This window comes from Meles meles, chromosome 1 (assembly GCF_922984935.1).
Source record: "Meles meles chromosome 1, mMelMel3.1 paternal haplotype, whole genome shotgun sequence".
Lineage (NCBI taxonomy): Eukaryota > Metazoa > Chordata > Mammalia > Carnivora > Mustelidae > Meles > Meles meles.
Genome location: NC_060066.1, coordinates 199,713,724 through 199,730,545, shown reverse-complemented (window position 1 = coordinate 199,730,545; position 16,822 = coordinate 199,713,724). Strand labels below are relative to the sequence as shown.

The window sequence follows — 16,822 nt, the reverse complement described above, 5'->3', positions numbered from 1 at the left end:
GGGCAGACCCCAGACCTGCTGACAGGTGGGAGGCAGGGCGTGGCGAGGGTAGTAGGACTGATACAGCCAGTGTCCGGCGCGGGGGCAGCATTCGGTCTTGACCGGACCGCGGCGAGGTCCGCTCGGCTTGGGCTCTGAGGGCCGAGGACCGAAGCTGCGCGGCCCGGCGGCGGCTAGCGCGGAGCCCGGGCGCCCGCACCACGCGTCCAAGCTCCTCGCGAGCGGCCGCCGAGAACCCGGCCCCCCACCCTCCGACACCCCCATCCCGCGGCCCTGGGGGCGGGGCCTGCAGCCGGCCGCCCCCTCCCTCCTCCTGCGCCCCGCGCCCCGCCCCGCCCCGCCCCGCCGCCGCCGCCGCCGCCGCCGCCGCCGCCGCCGAGGCCCGGAAGGGGCCAGTCGCTTCCGTCTCCGCCGGGGATGCACGGAGGGCGGAGCTGCGGCCCGAGGACGCGACGCGAGCCCAGTTCCGGCGAGGAGGCCGCGCCAGTGACAGCGATGGCGGCGGAGTCGGCGCTCCAAGTTGTGGAGAAGCTGCAGGCGCGCCTGGCCGCGAACCCGGACCCGAAGAAGGTGAGAGAGTGCGCGGCGCGGAGCGGGACGGGCGTTGGCCGCGGTGCGGCCCCGTAACGGTCGCGGGCCCGGGCGCGGCCCCTTCCCGACCGACCGGGGCCGCGGGGGCTCGGACCCGGAGCCAGGCCCCGCCGGGCTGCGGCCTGGGTCGGCAAGTTCGCGGCCATGGGCCGCTGCCCGCGTGGGGCAGGGGGGCGGGGGGCTCCCGGCGGGCGCGGGGCTTCGGCGGGCCCGGGACGGGGGCGCCCGCGGGCTCCCGGCGGCTGGGGCGCGCTCCGTGCGGACGCGGCGGGCCTCCCGGGCCCCCGGAGCCGCTCCCTCGGCGTCCCGGGCCCGCTGCTTCCCGCGGGCCAGCCCGCTGGAGCTGGTCCGAGCCCTGCGAGACGCGCCTGCTTGCTGCGTGTCTTCGGACGTTCGTCCGAGGGAGAGGGAGCCGGTTGTGCTGCGCTCCGGTGGAGTCTAGGCTCGGTGTGCGGTCCTGCGTCTCCGAGGGACGTTTTTAGGGCTTTCGACTTGATCGCAGAACGTGGACCTTTTCGCTTTCTCAGTAGATCCCTTTCAGAACAAAACAGAATAAACCTTACGTCCCCTAGCTGTACGTACACCTAAAAACTTGGGTTGCAGTCGGAACAACCAAAACAAAAAAGGTTAGAAGTTGCAGTTCGATTTCCTTTCGGCCTTGATAGACAGGTAAGAGCTACCTTTTCTCGTTGCTGCGAGTGATGGGCAACCATTTTTAATTGTACTCCGCTTTTTTTTTTTAACTGTTTTTGTTAAGTTGAACGCATTCCTCTCCCCTCCCCACTTTGTTTTATCCAGCTTCTCGGTGTCTGGGAGAGTGTCTGGATGTTAAGAATTTTTTCTTTTACCGGAATACCCTGATGAAAACACTTAGGTGTTAGACATTCTCTGGGAGCACTCTGGCTCAGTGTGCACTTGGGAGAGTTGGATCTCTGAGCCCCAGCGTGCCTTCTGAAGAGGAAGTAATGGAGGGAGCCAGACTAGGTGAAGTGGCGGTGAGATCTGAGTTCTCATCCATTTACCAGACATGGACGTTTTTTGCTCTGTCTGTTTAAACAGCTCACTCGCCTCTTCCTAGAACCCAAGTCAGAGGGGGAAGGCCAGGCTTATAGGAAGTGCTCCGTTGATATTAATCACCAATCTTCACAGGGTTTTTTGTTTGTTTGCTTGTTTGTTTGTTTCCTAAAGGGCTCCTTTCTCCCTTCACCTTGTTCCCAGCCTGCCATAGATGAGGTTTTCCCCTTCTACTTCTAAAGGCTGTGCAAAGCATCTCACCATCAGGCCACTTTTTAACTCTTTCGTGTATAACTAGAGCCACTTCTTCAGGAAGCCATTTTAGTTTTAAATCTGAAAACTTAAATACTTCATTCTTTGTTATATATTTCATTGCAGCTGCAGTACCTAGTGGCCAGACGCATTTACATGTTTCTTTTTACAATAACCCTTTGTGGAATCTAATAAATGGTCATTATTTTTTTTTTCTAAAAGATTTTATTTATCAGAGAGAAAGTGAGAGAGAGAGAGCACAAGCAGGGAGAACAGCATGCAGAGCAGGCAGAGCAGGCAGAGCAGGCAGAGGGAGAGGCAGGCTCCCTGGAGAGTGAGGAGCCGGATTCGGGACTTGATCCCAGGACCCTAGGATCATGACCTGAGCTGAAAGCAGTCACTTAAACGACTGAGCCACCCAGCATCCCAGTGGTCATTATTTTTGAGCACTGGTTGGTTTTCCTTAACATTTGTAGGTTTATGACTGATTTTTAAAGCCTTAAAGCAGTATTATGTTCTACTCCCTCCCCTACCAGTCTGGTCTTTAATACTATGAGGTTAAAAAAAAAAAAGAAAAAGGATCAGGTAGAATCCATAGTCATTTTCCCATTACAGTTTAAATTTTGAAGTAGTCTTTCTAGTAATTGATGTGCATGAAATTTCAAATTAGGAAAAGGTTTGTTGGGATTTCATCCTACTTGAATTATTAGTGATCATTATGACTACTTGGCCTTTCACTTGCCAGGTAGCAAATCATGCTAAACTTGTGGTTTTGCATTATGAAGATGAGAAAATGCTGGGAGATCGTTTTTGCAAAGAGTACAGTAGTTGACATTCAGAAGTGAGCTAACTGCAGAGGGAAAACTGCAAGCTGGCACACTGGCTTTCTCCTCAGCCTTGTTTTAACCCAACAAGCTCCCACAGGTTGTTCTTGAAATTACAAGATGATTATATGGCAGTAATGAATTTGCAACTAACTCGTGATTTCAAACCATTATTAGCCAAAGGGTTGATTCCAGACCTATGTTCGTGGATTTCCTTGCATTAAGTGTGGGCATTTAACTGTTTAGCTCTAAGTCCATCAGTGATCTGGACTTACTTGGGGAAAAGGTATCAGACCAGGGTCACTTGGCTCCTACTATTTAATTGGAAACCAGTTTTTATGGGTGGTAGAGTTACTTGCCCTCTGGTACATTCTGAATGTGAAAACTACCAGGAACACAGTTGGATAGCAAGTGGAGAACAAGGGGTCAACATTATGGACATCTTTTGCTCTCTGGGTTGAAGGAGTGCAAAGGACTACTGAGATTCCTGAGCGTATACCATGCGAATGTTTGGCTTTTCTCAATGAGCTGTTACCAGTTCTTGTAAACTCTGCAGTTGGTCCCTTGGTTTGATAACAGCAAGTTCCGACCTACCTGAAGATGCCCACAGTGCTTTTACCTTGTTACTGCTTTGTACTTTCTTGAGCCTCTTTGAAAATAGAGGGGCTCTGAAGCCCTTTTTCTCTTATGTTGTGCTAAGTCACTTTGAAATCTCCAGGGTTTTAGTTTTGTCTGCTTTCAAGTCCCCCTCACTAACCCAAAGCAAAGCAGAAAGGCAGCATTTATACTTCCAATTAGTGTTAGTCTTTGAGATGAACACTCCCTCCATGACTTCTGGCCCCTCCTTATATGCTGGCTTTGTAGAGGTCCTGGGACTCTCTGTCCCATGGTGACCTCCTTTACTCTGGACTCTAAACCATCCAGCAGTGTAATACTGAGGAAGAGCTCCTCTGCTTTGTTTCCAGGCATATGAGCTCCTGTTCTATTTTCTTTTCCTGTTTTCTAAGGATAGTGTTGTGCTGGATGGTTCTCCCGTCATTGTAGTTCATGCTGTTGTGGACACACCTGACTTACTAACTCATATGTCATGTTACCTAACCTTACTGGGCTTTTTCAATATCTGAAGTGGGGAGAAAAATATCCACTTTATCGAGTTGGCTAATGAGGATGAAATAAGGTAACGCATGTAAGAACTTAGCGTAGTCACAGACACACAGTAGGTGGTCTATAAATGCCTTCCAGGGAATGGCATTAGTGAAATCAGCCATTTTTAACCTTTACAATGATCCTTAATTTTCCTCTAAGAAAAGGAATTAGCATTCATTTTTGCACCCATAGCTCGAGTGACAAACACATAAATTTTATCCTGAGTTGGTTGGTGGTGGTGGTGATCACATTTGAAGTGGAGGATAATTTTCATTCAACTATGAAGGTGAAACTCCCTGGATATACTACTTGGCTTCTCATTTGTTCCCAACCAAATGAGATTATCACTTGTGATCCAATTGCTCTGCCTAGAGATGAAGTTCAGTAATTATTGAAGTAGAATGACCAGAAAAACATATTTGCTACTCCACGTAATAGCAATATGGCATACTAATTATAGCCCGGGCTGCACATGGAAAAAGAACAGATCTTGTTATCTGGTGCTTTAAATGTGAAAGTAGTCACAGTTAATCTATTTTGAACTATTTGTACTTTGCACCACTCCTTGAATGGTAAGTATGTTTCTACACATGTAAACATTTCCTGAAAAGAGTCATAGCCTGTCAGGACTTTGGGTAGGAATGGAGTAAGTAGGAATTAGCTGGGGACTGTCTGGGTGATGATCAAGGGTAGACATTTGAAGAGCTCACAGTTGATGAATGAAATGAAAATAATCATTTATTTAAAAAAACAACTTCAGTGAGCTTTTCTAGTGTTCCAGGCACTATGGCTAAGGACTGCACGTGGTTTGTCTCTGAATCCTCACAGCTTGTAAAGTTGTAAAGAGACAGGATCAGTTCCGATTTTGCAGATGAAATAACTGAGGTTCAAGCTGGTTAATGACTTGCACAAGATCACCCAGCAGGGAGATGACAGGACCAAACTGAAGCCTGTCTCTGACTCCGGAACTCTGTCTCAACAGCTCTGCTCTCCTGATTTTGACCTAGTTTTAGGACTCTAGAAAGGAAATGTGGCCAATCCCAGATCACTTTTCTAATCTACCCAGACATTTTGTGTTCACAATTTGTACCAGCAAACCTCTGATTCTGCCAACTAGAAATTGGTCTTGAAATTCCCACTTGTATCAAAAAAACAAAACAAAACAAACACCCAATTCTGTTAAACTGTGATTCTTCCTGGAAACAGGATACTCTTTTCCTAGAGAAACCTCTTCTCCTTTTCACTTTCCTCTGTGGTGGGTCCACGGGTGATTTCCCTAAATTAACATCTTTCTCAGAAATTCTGTCTCAACTGGAGCAATGATAGTTGTTGATGACTTTTATTAGAGTTGGTAGGTTGGGTTCTCTAAGTCTTAACCCCCGCCACACCCCCCACCCTCCACCCTCCATCCCCTCCCCGATGTTACATAGTAGTTGAAAGCAGGGAATCTAAAGTCCCAGACCTGAGTACATCTGGCCCTTCTTGCATCCTGGGGCAAGTAACTTAACTTTTCTGAGCCTGTTTTCATGCTTGTAAAATAGAGATAATAAGCATACTTATTACTGTACAACATATAGAACTCAGTAAGCATTTAACCATCATATTATTATTTGTTCCAGTGAATGATTATGAGGTTATAGAAATTAACATTTATCTTATTCTCTCTGCAGCTCTTGAAATATTTGAAGAAACTCTCCACCTTGCCTATTACAGTAGACATTCTTGCGGTAAGAAGTGTTAGATATTGTATAATTATATTCCATCCCCTTCCCACTGGAGAGATTGTACAATAAGTTTAAAGCATGGGCTTTGAAAGTGAAAGAAACCAGACACAAGGCCATGTATTGTATGGTTCTATTTAGGTGAAATGTCCAGAATAGGCAGATCCATAGACAGACGGTAAGGGGTGGGGGAAATGGGGAGGAGCGGCATTTCTTTTTAGGGTTATGGAAATGTTCTGGAACTAGTAGTGATCGTTGTGCAATATTGTGAGTGTCTTGGAAACCAATAAAAGGTTAAAATGAGCTTTGCGCAGTGACGTATTATAGCCAATGAGGTTTATCCAAGGTGTGATTACTGCTAATTGAAAATAAAATGGTAAAAATGATGAATTTTATCTTAAAATTAAAAAAAAAAATCAGCTTTGGCATCACTAGTCCTGGATTCAGATCCAAGTTCTATGACTTTAGGCTGTTCTTCCATGTCAAACAGACCAGATTCCTGCCTCACAGAGTTATTGTGAGGACTCACTGAGATTTGTATGCAGACACTCTCTGCTCAGTGCCTGACACCTGCTGGAATCACTCTTGTTATTTATTGTTATAGTTGTAGAAGTGTTTTAATACACTGTTTTCCACTTCTGAGGTTGGTGTGCTTTGCTACTGTGTGTCATTAGAGGTTTGAGGCATAAACACAAAGTAATTTTGTACTGAGACTTGCAAGGTATGTTTTAGAAAGGAGTGTCTCCAAGCAAGGGGTCTTATTTCCTTAGAAAGTTGTTGAGCGAAGTTGTACAACCCTGTAACAATTCTTTTGTCAAATCTGTAGGAGACCGGAGTTGGGAAAACAGTAAATAGCTTGCGAAAACACGAGCATGTTGGAAGTTTTGCCAGGGACCTGGTGGCGCAGTGGAAGAAACTGGTTCCTGTGGAACGGTAAGAATATTATTCTGTGGGTTTGTTCAACTTCATGATTAAATCTGGTACTTGGAGTGTTTATAGACCCTTCTTATTTAAAATATTTATTTTGGGGGTGTCTGGGTGGCTCAGTCCGTTAAGTGTCTGACTCTTGGTTTCGGCTCAGGTCATGCTCTCAGGGTCCCGGGATTGAGCCCTGCATCTTTCCAGCTCTGTGTTCAGCACGAGTCTGCTGGAGATTATCTTTCTCCCTCTCCTCCCTCTGCTCCACCGCTGCTCATGCTCTCTCACTCTCTCTAAAATAAATAAAATCTTTAAAAACAAATAAATAAAATACATATTTTGCCTTGATTATAAAAATAATCAGTGATCATTACAGGATTTTAAAAAATACTAAAAAATAGAATAAAAATTTCTTACAGTTCTGCCATCCAAACATAAGCATTATTAACATTTTGATATGTTTCTTTCTACCCTCTTTTTATTTATTTTTAATTAAATTTATTTTTTAAGATTTTTATTTATTTGAGAAAGCAGGGAGCTGGATTTGGTGTTTGATCCAGAACCCCAGGGATCATGACCTGAGCTGAAGGTAGGCGCTAAATCTACTGAGCCACTCAGGCCCCCTACCCTCTTTGTAAAAGACATTTTCATATAGTTGTGAACAAACTATATAACAACCACTCCTTTTTTTAGGTAACAAGTTAAATATGTCCCCATGTTGAAATTTTCTTTTTCCAATTTTTTAAAAGATTTTATTTACTTGAGAGAGCATGAGCAGGGGCGGGGCAGAGGGATAAGCAGACTTCTACTGAGCAGAGAGCCCCATACAGAGCTTGATCCCAGGACCCTGGGATCATGATCTCAGCCCAAGGCAGACGTTTAACTAACTGAGCCACCCAGGCTCCTCTGTGTTGAAAATTTTTAAAACATTTTTCATGTCCTCAAGATATTTGATCTTGGGGCGCCTGGGTGGCTCAGTCATTAAGCATCTGCCTTAGGCTCAAGTCATGGTCCCAGGGTCCTGGGATCGAGCTCCGCATTGGGCTCCCTGCTCATCGGGAAGCCTGCTTCCCCCTCTCCCACTCCCACTGCTTGTGTTCCCTTTCTCGCTGTGTCTGTCTCTGTCAAATAAATAAAATCTTAAGGGAAAAAAAAAAGATACTTGATCTTTTTGTCCTGCAGTTAAATGCATCATTTTCTGTTTTTTGAATTATTTGAGTTTTCCCAATCTCAAACCTTAGTTGAGTATCTTTGAGCAGGATCCATTCATCCTCTTCCCAAGACCTTGTTTCTAACACTGCATCCTTTACATCTCTTTTTGTGAGTTCAGGTTCTGTGACTTTGTCCTCTGAACAAAGATTACACTGAGATTTATATCTGCTCTATCTACTTTTTTTTTTTTTTTTTTTTTTTAATTGTAGAAACACTGAGCCTGATGAACAGGACTTTGAGAAGAGCAATTCCCGAAAGCGCCCCAGGGATGCGGTTCAGAAGGAGGAGGAGATAGAGGGAGACTACCAGGAAAACTGGAAAGCCTCCAGTAGCCAGTCCTATAGCCCTGATCACAGGCAGAAAAAACACAGAAAACTCTCAGAACCCGAGAGAACTCACAAAGTGTCCCATGTTCCAGAGAGGAGAGATGAGAGAAAGAGGTGCCATAGAGTTTCACCAGTTTATTCTTCAGACCACGAATCTTCTGATTATGGCCATGTTCAGTCCCCTCCATCGTCTGCCAGTCCCCATCAGATGACCATGGACCATTACAGATCCTTGGAGGAGGACCATGAGCCCTTTGTTCCACACCAGAAACCTGGGAAAGGCCATAGTAATGCCTTTCAGGACAGACTGGGGATTAGTCAGGACCGACACGTGGGGGATCCCCAGGGGAAAGGGGCTGTGAGTCAGAACAAGGAGCACAGATCTTACAAGGAAAAACGTCCAGTGGAGGCTAAGGGAGATGGGAAGTTGTCTTTGAGCAGAGAGAAATCACACAAGGCCATCTCCAAAGAGGAAAACAGAAGGCCACTCTCAGGGGACAGCACAAAGGAGAAGCTGCCCTCCAGTGGTGTCAAGAAAGAGAAGGAGAAAGAGGGCAGCTCCAAGAAGAAGTTTTTACCACCCTTGGAAGTTGCTTCAGACAACCACCTTAAAAACAAGCCAAAGCACAAAGATGCAGAGAAAACCAAAACGGACAAAAACAAGCAGAGTCTCGACAGCTTAGACATAGGAAAGGGGGCGGGAGACTCGTTGCCCAAGATGAAAGACCGGGTTTCTAACAACCTAAAGACTTCAGAAGGGAAAATAAAATCTTCTCATTCAGACAGAAAGTCTGTGGGCTCCCTTGCTAAGGTCGAGGAGGCAGAGATGGACGATGAATTTGAGCAGCCCACTATGTCTTTTGAGTCATACCTCAGCTATGACCAGCCCCGGAAGAAAAAGAAAAAGGTTGTGAAAACTTCAGCCACCACTCCTGGAGAAAAAGGACTAAAAAAAAATGATTCAAAAAGCACGAATAAAAACTTGGACTCAGTTCAGAAATTACCTAAAGTGGATGAAAACAAGTCAGAGAAACTTCAGCCAGCTGGAGCCAATTCAGCCAAGCTGAAAAAGGTAAGCCCTTCAGCCACTTGGTGGCTTCCCAGCTGGAGCATCTGGCCCCACAGAGCTCCCAGGACCTACCTCGCCTCTGTTCAGCTTGGCTGGCTTTTACGTGGCTTGTTGAATTTCAGTTTCCAGGCCTCTCTGGCAGGGCAGCTAGCCGCTAAGGTGCGTATTTCCTGCATTTGTTCTATCATGCTGGGCCTGTCTCTCCATTTCCTGCCTTCCATGGTATCGGACCTAGCTGGCAGCCCCTCTCCAGCCTGGGTCTGCTTGTGAAGTTGTCTGCCTTGTCCGCACTGCTGGGAATGGGCTGTAAGGCAGAGAGCTGTGCTCTTGTACAGGGGCTGTCCACTCACTGGTCTTGTCTTTGCAGGTCCCCATGGACGCCTTGCCAGTGTTGCCAGACCTCCCATTACCCATGATACAGGCCAATTACCGGCCACTTCCTACCCTGGAATTGATGTCCTCCTTCCCACCAAAGCGAAAAGGTAATTTTCTGCATCCTTTTTTAACTGGGAAAAGATTTTAACAATTTATTCACAGTATCCTGAGATTTTGGTGCACTTAATAGCCTTCCCGGCTCTGGAGTTTGATGGCTTGGGTTTAAATCCCAGCTCTGGCTTCTATAGGTTCTGTGAACTGGGGTAATAATTTCCTTAGACGCGCCAGTTTTCATGTGCTAGAAGTGGGCATGGTAATGGTATCTGCCTCACAAGTCTGTTCAGCGGATTAAAAGTGATGATGCTGGTAAAGCTCTTAACTTGGGTTTTCCCACATAGGGAGTGTTTGGTAAATCTTAGCTGCACTGTTACTAGCTGCCCTTTATTCTATTACGTTCTGCATGAACTTTTTATCTTAAAAAAAAAAAAAAAAAGTTCTGTTCTTAATAGCACAAGAATTAGAAGCCACGTAAGTAAGTGTCCCTCGGCAAGAGACAATCACTAAACTGTAGTTCATCCGCACAGTGGCCTCCTGTACAGCTGTGATAAGTGTGGAAAGTCTGTCTGATACAGGAAGATTTCTAGAATATGGTAAATGAAAGAACAAGGACAGTGGGTGTTCTTGGTGAAAATGGAATAAAATGCACATTTGTTTATTTTTGCACAGACTTGGAGGAATACACAGAACTGGTAGCATTGGTTGCCTTTGAGAAAGGCCACTGGGAAGCCATGGAAGGGCGAGAGAAAGAGAGCGCTCCCTGCAGGAATCAGTGCCCTTTGTAACGTGCAGTCCTGTCTTCCTTGCCCTGTAGCGCTGTCTTCACCCCAGGAAGAGGAGGAAGCTGGATTCACTGGACGAAGAATGAATTCTAAGATGCAGGTGTACTCTGGCTCCAAATGTGCCTGTCTCCCCAAAATGATGACCTTGCACCAGCAGTGCATCCGGGTACTTAAGAACAACATCGATTGTAAGTCGCATGCTTTTCTCCTGCTCTTAAACACATTGTGGCACTGGGGCCTCACCATTGGGTGGCTTGGCCAACATTCAGCACTTTGCACCTTTGATTCTCTGCAGCAATCTTTGAAGTGGGTGGTGTCCCGTATTCTGTTCTTGAACCCGTTTTGGAGAGGTGTACGCCTGATCAGCTGTACCGCATAGAGGAGTACAACCACGTGAGTATCCTGTTTGGGGCAGGGAAGGCCATTTTCTGGCCCGTGTCTCCAGAAATAGCTTCGCCTCTGAGTCTGCAGTGGGTGAAGGGCAGGCAGCAGTGGTTGCTTCACTGTCCTGGGCAGGCTGGTTTGCCTGCGGGCCTTGAAACATGCATATTTTTAGCACCTGCTCCTGGCATCCAATCAAGATGGGCTTCAAAAGGAGCAGAGAATCAGTCACAGAGGGCAGGGGAGAATTTGGGCAGCACAGCCTTGGGAGCCAGGGCAGGGACAGAGCTTTGTGAGCCAGGGAATATAAAAGAGCACAGGGACACCTGGTGCCTCAGTCGGTTGAGCGGCCGACTCTTAATTGCAGCTCATGTCATGATCTCAGGGATGTGAGCTCGAGCCCCATGTTGGGCTCTGTGCTACGCATGGAGCCTGCTTGAGATTCTCTCTCTGCCTCTGTCCCCTTCCCTCCCCACTTTAAAAAAAAAAGAAGAAAGAAAACACAGATCTGCTAGGAGTCCCCTAGAGACATCCCAGTGTAACCAAATGTCTTTCTGACAGTGCTGGGACACAGTCATTTGGTTGCATGAGGGAGCTGTCTCCAATTCTGGGGGTTCATTCTGGATGTGTCATCATTTCAGTCCTCCCTGTCACTGGTTTCCTAAAGGAAGAGCCTGGTCTCAGCTGGTTTCTGGGTTGTCTTCTCTCACCCCACAGCCCGCCAAAAGCAGCCAGTATAGCACTTCACGTTTAACAGTTCTTTAATATGGTGATTTTTTTTTTCTAGAACTGTGGTATCTTAATGTAACACTACTACTGTGAGGACCAAAATACCATGAGGAAGGTGATAAAGATGGAAAAGAGCTCTGTCAGAGGGCTTGCGTATAAATGATGCCCTGGTTCTGATTTTAGGTATTAATTGAAGAAACAGATCAATTATGGAAAGTTCATTGTCACCGAGACTTTAAGGAAGAAAGGCCTGAAGAGTATGAGTCGTGGCGGGAGATGTACCTGCGGCTTCAGGATGCCCGGGAGCAGCGGCTGCGAGTGCTGACCAAGAATATCAGATCTGCACATGCCAATAAGCCCAAAGGTGATGGGCAAGGGGAGCCCGGCAGGATGGGGCAGGCTGGTGAAACACGGAGCCCTAGGCTCCTCTTGACTGCGGGGCCTTAGCAGGCTGGGCTGAGGTAGCCTCCAGGTCCTAAATCTGTCTTGCTTGTGCAGAAATGGGGCAGGGACGAGCTGTATCTTCTGCCACCACACATACTGTCTAGAGGGATTTTCAGGGTTAATAATCCCCTGGCTTTGGGGGCACCTGAAGAGCCTTTAGCTCTTAATAGCATAGATTAGTAAAATCACAGTAGCATCTCCGCTCAAAAAGGAGGTCCTGATGTCTCTATTTCTCATCAGGCCGACAAGCAAAGATGGCCTTTGTCAACTCTGTGGCCAAACCGCCTCGTGATGTTCGACGGAGACAGGAGAAGTTTGGAACCGGAGGAGCAGCTGTGCCTGAGAAAATTAGGTAAGCTCTTGGCAGCTTTAGGGTTTCTGTGTGCTAGGGGAAAAGAGCCCCAGGAGCCTGTCATTCAGCCCTACAAGGCAGCCCAGGGGCAGGAAGCAATTCATTTTGGGGGTGAGAGCCTGGCCTTGCAGAGTGGATTTTGGAGGCCGATCTTGGCCAGCTCAGCCCTTGACACTGCCTGCCTTCCCCGCCTTCCCCCCAACCTCAGCCCGCCCCAGGCCTCCACTTCCATGACTGCAGTGTTGGCCGATAATTATTCCTGCCGCCGGGAGGGTTAAGATGAAATGGAGATCAGGACCTGGCTTCTGGGAGACACGCCCTTGGGCTTTCCCTTTCTCCATTTAAACAAACCACGTTCCTGGGGCACCTGGCTGGCTCAGTCATTGGAGCATGTGACTCCGGATCTCGGGGTCATGAATTGGGTAGAGATTACTTGAAACCAAAAATAACAAGAGTAAAGCATGCTGCTGCGAGGACTGCATAAGCTCAGTCGCACTAGCATTTTCAGATTGACTCCGTCCTCTAAGTGCCACCGTCAGAATCTGGGGCGCGCGGGTTGGCCGCGCTAAGCCAGGACGGGGTCTTCCTCAGACAGGCCAGCCACGGGCCGCTGGTGCAGAGGGCAGTTTTCTCACGCTCGGGCCTAACCCGCTGGCGCTGTGTTGCAGGATCAAGCCGGCCCCGTACCCCTCCGGGAACAGCCACGCCCCGTCAGCCAGCGGCAGCGGCAGCAGCTTTAGCACCAGCCCGGAGGAGCCGGCCTACGACGGCCCGAGCACCAGCGGGGCCCACTTGGCTCCCGTGCTCAGCACTGTTTCCTACGATCCTAGGAAACCGACTGTGAAGAGTAAGTAACTCGGCCTTCCTGCTCAGGGATCTCAGAACTGGTGTTTGAGGCCTTTGGGGTCCCGGCCGCTGCATCCTGCTCTGTGTGCTCAAGTAGGCTTGTGTCCGAGGCTCTGGCCGCAGCTTCTCTAAATGCCGGTGCCTCCTTCCCCTGTTCTGTGCCTGGTGCACGAATATCTTCCCGATAGCGATTGTAGTGAATATTCATTTTGGCATTCCTTTTTTTTTTTTTTTAACCTGAACATAAGCCTGTTTCACCAGGCAATAACGTGGGGTTCATAACTAGTACTGTTAACTGCTGAGTGACTCTCCATCTGGAAGGTGTATGGCCTATAACCCCCAGCTTCCAAATATTTATTTTTTATATCTAGTTGCATGTATTTTGTATTTTATTAAGTGTGTTATTACCATAGACTGTGTCCAGTATTCTAAGGGGGTTTCCTCCCTAAAAGCAGGCTTGTGTGTGCACACCAGGGTCCCTGGGCGGGTAGAGGTCCTGGCTTGAGCTTTGGCTGTGCTCAGGTGAATCACTTAGGAGGGCAGGCCAGCATCCTTAAGTGGGGTCTACCTTGAGCTCTTCGTGGACCTGTTGCTACCCTGGGCGGAGACGACTAAGAGGGCTGCTTTTTGCTGGTTTGGGTGTTGGTGAGGCAGAGTGAAATTGTGTCTGAGAATGGTGGCAAGAGTCGGGAGGCAGTGAATCCCAGTTCTGCCGCCTGCTGCGCAACCAGGGGCTTGCTGGGGTGGTCGCAGGTAGAGCTGGGGATGGTTTTGGGTCCAGTGGGCGCTGTGGAAGCAGAGCTCTGTGCTGTTCTTCTGCTGTGCTGGGAGAGGAGAACCGCGTACCCTTTGTCTGCTGGTGCGGAGCAGAGCGCGGCAGGGCTTGGCCTTGACAGTGTGTGTCTAAACTATTTCTCTTCTCACAGAAATTGCCCCAATGATGGCCAAGACGATTAAAGCTTTCAAGAACAGGTTCTCCCGACGATAAACTGAGGACTTGCCTGGGAGATGAAACTGGTGGGGAGTACGAGGACAGTGGGGGTTGGGGAATGGAACTTCCAAAGGAGACCAGGATCCTTTGCTTGGAGGCACCTTTTGGTCTCGGAACCCCGCCCGGCCCGCAGGTGTTGCCCCTGTGAGCCTGTGTGCGCTGCAGCCACTGCCTCCCGGCCTGGAGAACACTTCAGAATTCTGAAGAAGATGTGAAGCCTCAGTCTTACTGAGGATTTTAAGGTCAATTATACTTTTGTTGTTAATTAGCTTCTTTGTAAACTATAAGACATAGTTTTAATTAATAAATATTGCCCCCAGATTGTATTTATATTACCCCAGTATTTTTTTTTCTTTTTTTCTTTTCTTTTTTTTTTTTTTAGGTCCTCTACCATACACTTAGCCTTTTATTTTCAGGGTCCTTTATTAAAGTTAGATAAAAACCTAGTGAAAGCCATCCCCTGTCCCAGATCAGCCTCCCTGAGTGGACTGTGGTCCAGAGGGAGGGCTGGGCGTCCTCAGAGCCTGTGTGGTACCTGCTGCACAGAGGGCCAAGAGTGGGTCCTGGGCTGCCTGTCCTGGAGGGGCGCCTCGATATAGAGACCGGAAGTGTTCAAGGCAGACCCCTCGCCTCTGAGGCCCTTCTCAGTGTTGCTTTGAGTTCCTATGCAGGTGCATCTCTTTCTTCTTCATTAAATAGTATTTATTAAAGGAGGTTATTTGTAAAGGTCTAGAGTTTTTTCCCCATCCTTTTTGCCAGTTCCCACTTTTTAGAGGCTCACTAGAGGACACAGAGCCTTGGGGGATCGATTTGCACAGAACCCCAGCGTTTTTACGATTTACAATTTCTGATTCAAAACTTTAGGGACTTTTTTTCCTCCCCTGTTTTTCCTTCTCCCCCCAGCAGGGGGAGCACACATGGCAGGGCTTTCTGTGCCCCCACCCCCCATTCAACTAAGTCTAAGAAGCCAGCACTTTAATCTCCTGTTCCCTGTTTCACTGCTAGCAGAAGTGAGTGGTTTTAAAAGTTGTAATGCTGTGTTCAAAATTGGTTTTGTTTTGCCTTTCTTTAAAAGCTAAGATCATGTGATTGAAAGAGCACAAGAATTCACTATGTTTTGCAGAGAACTTTGCAGATGAAGCGCTCTCTACTTTTTAAGTGTTTAAGCCAGAACTTGAGGCGGGGGAATGGCCAACTTAGGGAAAGTGTCTGAGCTGTAGTGTCAGGATGGGGGAGAACCGCAAGGACACCCACTAGGTTTGGGAAGGGAGTCTCACTTTGAAGCTGACACAGGAGAGATCAGTCCTCAGGAGGGCAGCGTCAGTGCCCCTCTCGGCTGCGGACAGCACCGATCTTGCAGGAACCCACTTGGTTGTGACCCAGGGGGAAAGACGTGCTGTAGACACTTGAGGTGCCCGTCTTTAAGATGCCTAAGCACTAGGCGGGGGGCATGGTTCACAGGACAGCCTCAGGAGCTCGGCAGTGAGTCCCTTTGACCAGCTCCCTCACAGCCCAGAACAGGAAGTCCACTGCTTTGAACCGTCCCGCAGACTTCAGGCTGACTGAAGACTCCAGAGCGAGCAGAGACGGTGTGCGTGGTGCGCAGGCTGCCTGTTCCAGCAGGACACAAGTAGTGCCGTGTTTCCATCTGCTGTGTTTCTGAATTGGGTGAAACACTCTCTCTCCTGCTTGTCTGTCTTACCATTCCACCCCCAGCCCTGGCCCGCTGTGCAAAACTGGCATCCGGAAGCCTCTTCCCTAAAGCCAAATGAACATCTGGGTCGGGGCCAGACAGCTGCGGCCTGGAATAGCTCCCTGCGGGTGTCCACCAGCTCGGATTTGTCTCTCAGCTGTGTGTTCAAGTCTTTGTCGTTGAAACCAGTTTCTCCTACTGCAGATTCAGTTGTGCGGGATCTCGTCCCTTCGTAGGAGTTTGTAGGCAGGGAGGGAAGGAAGGACACATTTGCTCCTGCCACCGTCGCTGCCCATTTTTAGCACATACAGGTTTTTTGATCTGCCCTGTTTGCCTAGAGCCAGATCTTTCCCTCCTCCCCCTCCGAGCGTGTCTGCATCAGGGATGTGACTTGGTGAGAAGAGTGAGGAGGGCAGAGGAAAAGCCGAATTTCTGAGCAACCTTCTCACCTGGTTATCGAAGTGGCTGCAGAGCAGACACACAGGACGATGTCGAACCTTTGGTCTCATTTGTGAAAACGTGTGCAATTGTTTTCCTGTGCTACACTACATACAGATCACCAAATTACAAATTAACCCTTTGTGATCCTTGGTAAATGAGCAGTTTCTTTGGGGCTTTCTCTTTCTGGGAAGTGGGAGGGAAAGGAGCAAGGTATCATCCTGCTCTTCATTTGTATTTTGGTCCCAAAATGTAAATACAATTTTCTATGTTACTTTTTTGTGGTAACTACCAAGATGAATATTTTAATTAGATAAGTTATATGAAAAGGAAGGAAAATTCCATGTCTAAATAAAAAAAAAAAAAAAAAAAAACCCCCATATACTGTGGTTTCTGTCCTTTCTCCCTTACTATGTCTGAGAATAGTTGGTCACCAAGTGTCTGGTTCCTGGGCTGTTGGGGCAGAGAGCTTATTCCCTGGACGGGGCTCTGTAAAGGATGTTGGATTTCTGTAGCGAAGTGGGACTGGGGATGGGAATTCCGGGGTGGGGGGGGGCGCGGGGGAGAACCCCTGAGCAAAGGGAGGAACCTCAGATGACAAGTACCTCCTGGGATTGAGACATTAACCCCGTATTACAACAGAAGCTGGGGCTCGGGGGAG

At 48.1% G+C, this 16,822-nt stretch overlaps 1 protein-coding gene and 1 non-coding gene across 2 annotated transcripts; both read left to right on the top strand.

The window, feature by feature from the left end:
• The first annotated feature begins 421 nt into the window (after positions 1-421).
• ELOA (elongin A) lies at positions 422-16,533 on the top strand. Its single transcript, XM_046005490.1, has 11 exons — positions 422-570; positions 5,498-5,554; positions 6,375-6,481; positions 7,888-9,076; positions 9,441-9,555; positions 10,320-10,475; positions 10,583-10,680; positions 11,581-11,761; positions 12,082-12,193; positions 12,862-13,040; positions 13,966-16,533. The coding sequence occupies exons 1-11, from the start codon at positions 496-498 to the stop codon at positions 14,025-14,027; spliced, it is 2,331 nt and encodes a 776-aa protein (XP_045861446.1). The 5' UTR covers positions 422-495; the 3' UTR covers positions 14,028-16,533.
• LOC123928010 lies at positions 5,851-5,990 on the top strand. Its single transcript, XR_006815583.1, has one exon. It is a non-coding gene; the product is annotated as a U4 spliceosomal RNA (small nuclear RNA).
• Positions 16,534-16,822: the final 289 nt, after the last annotated feature.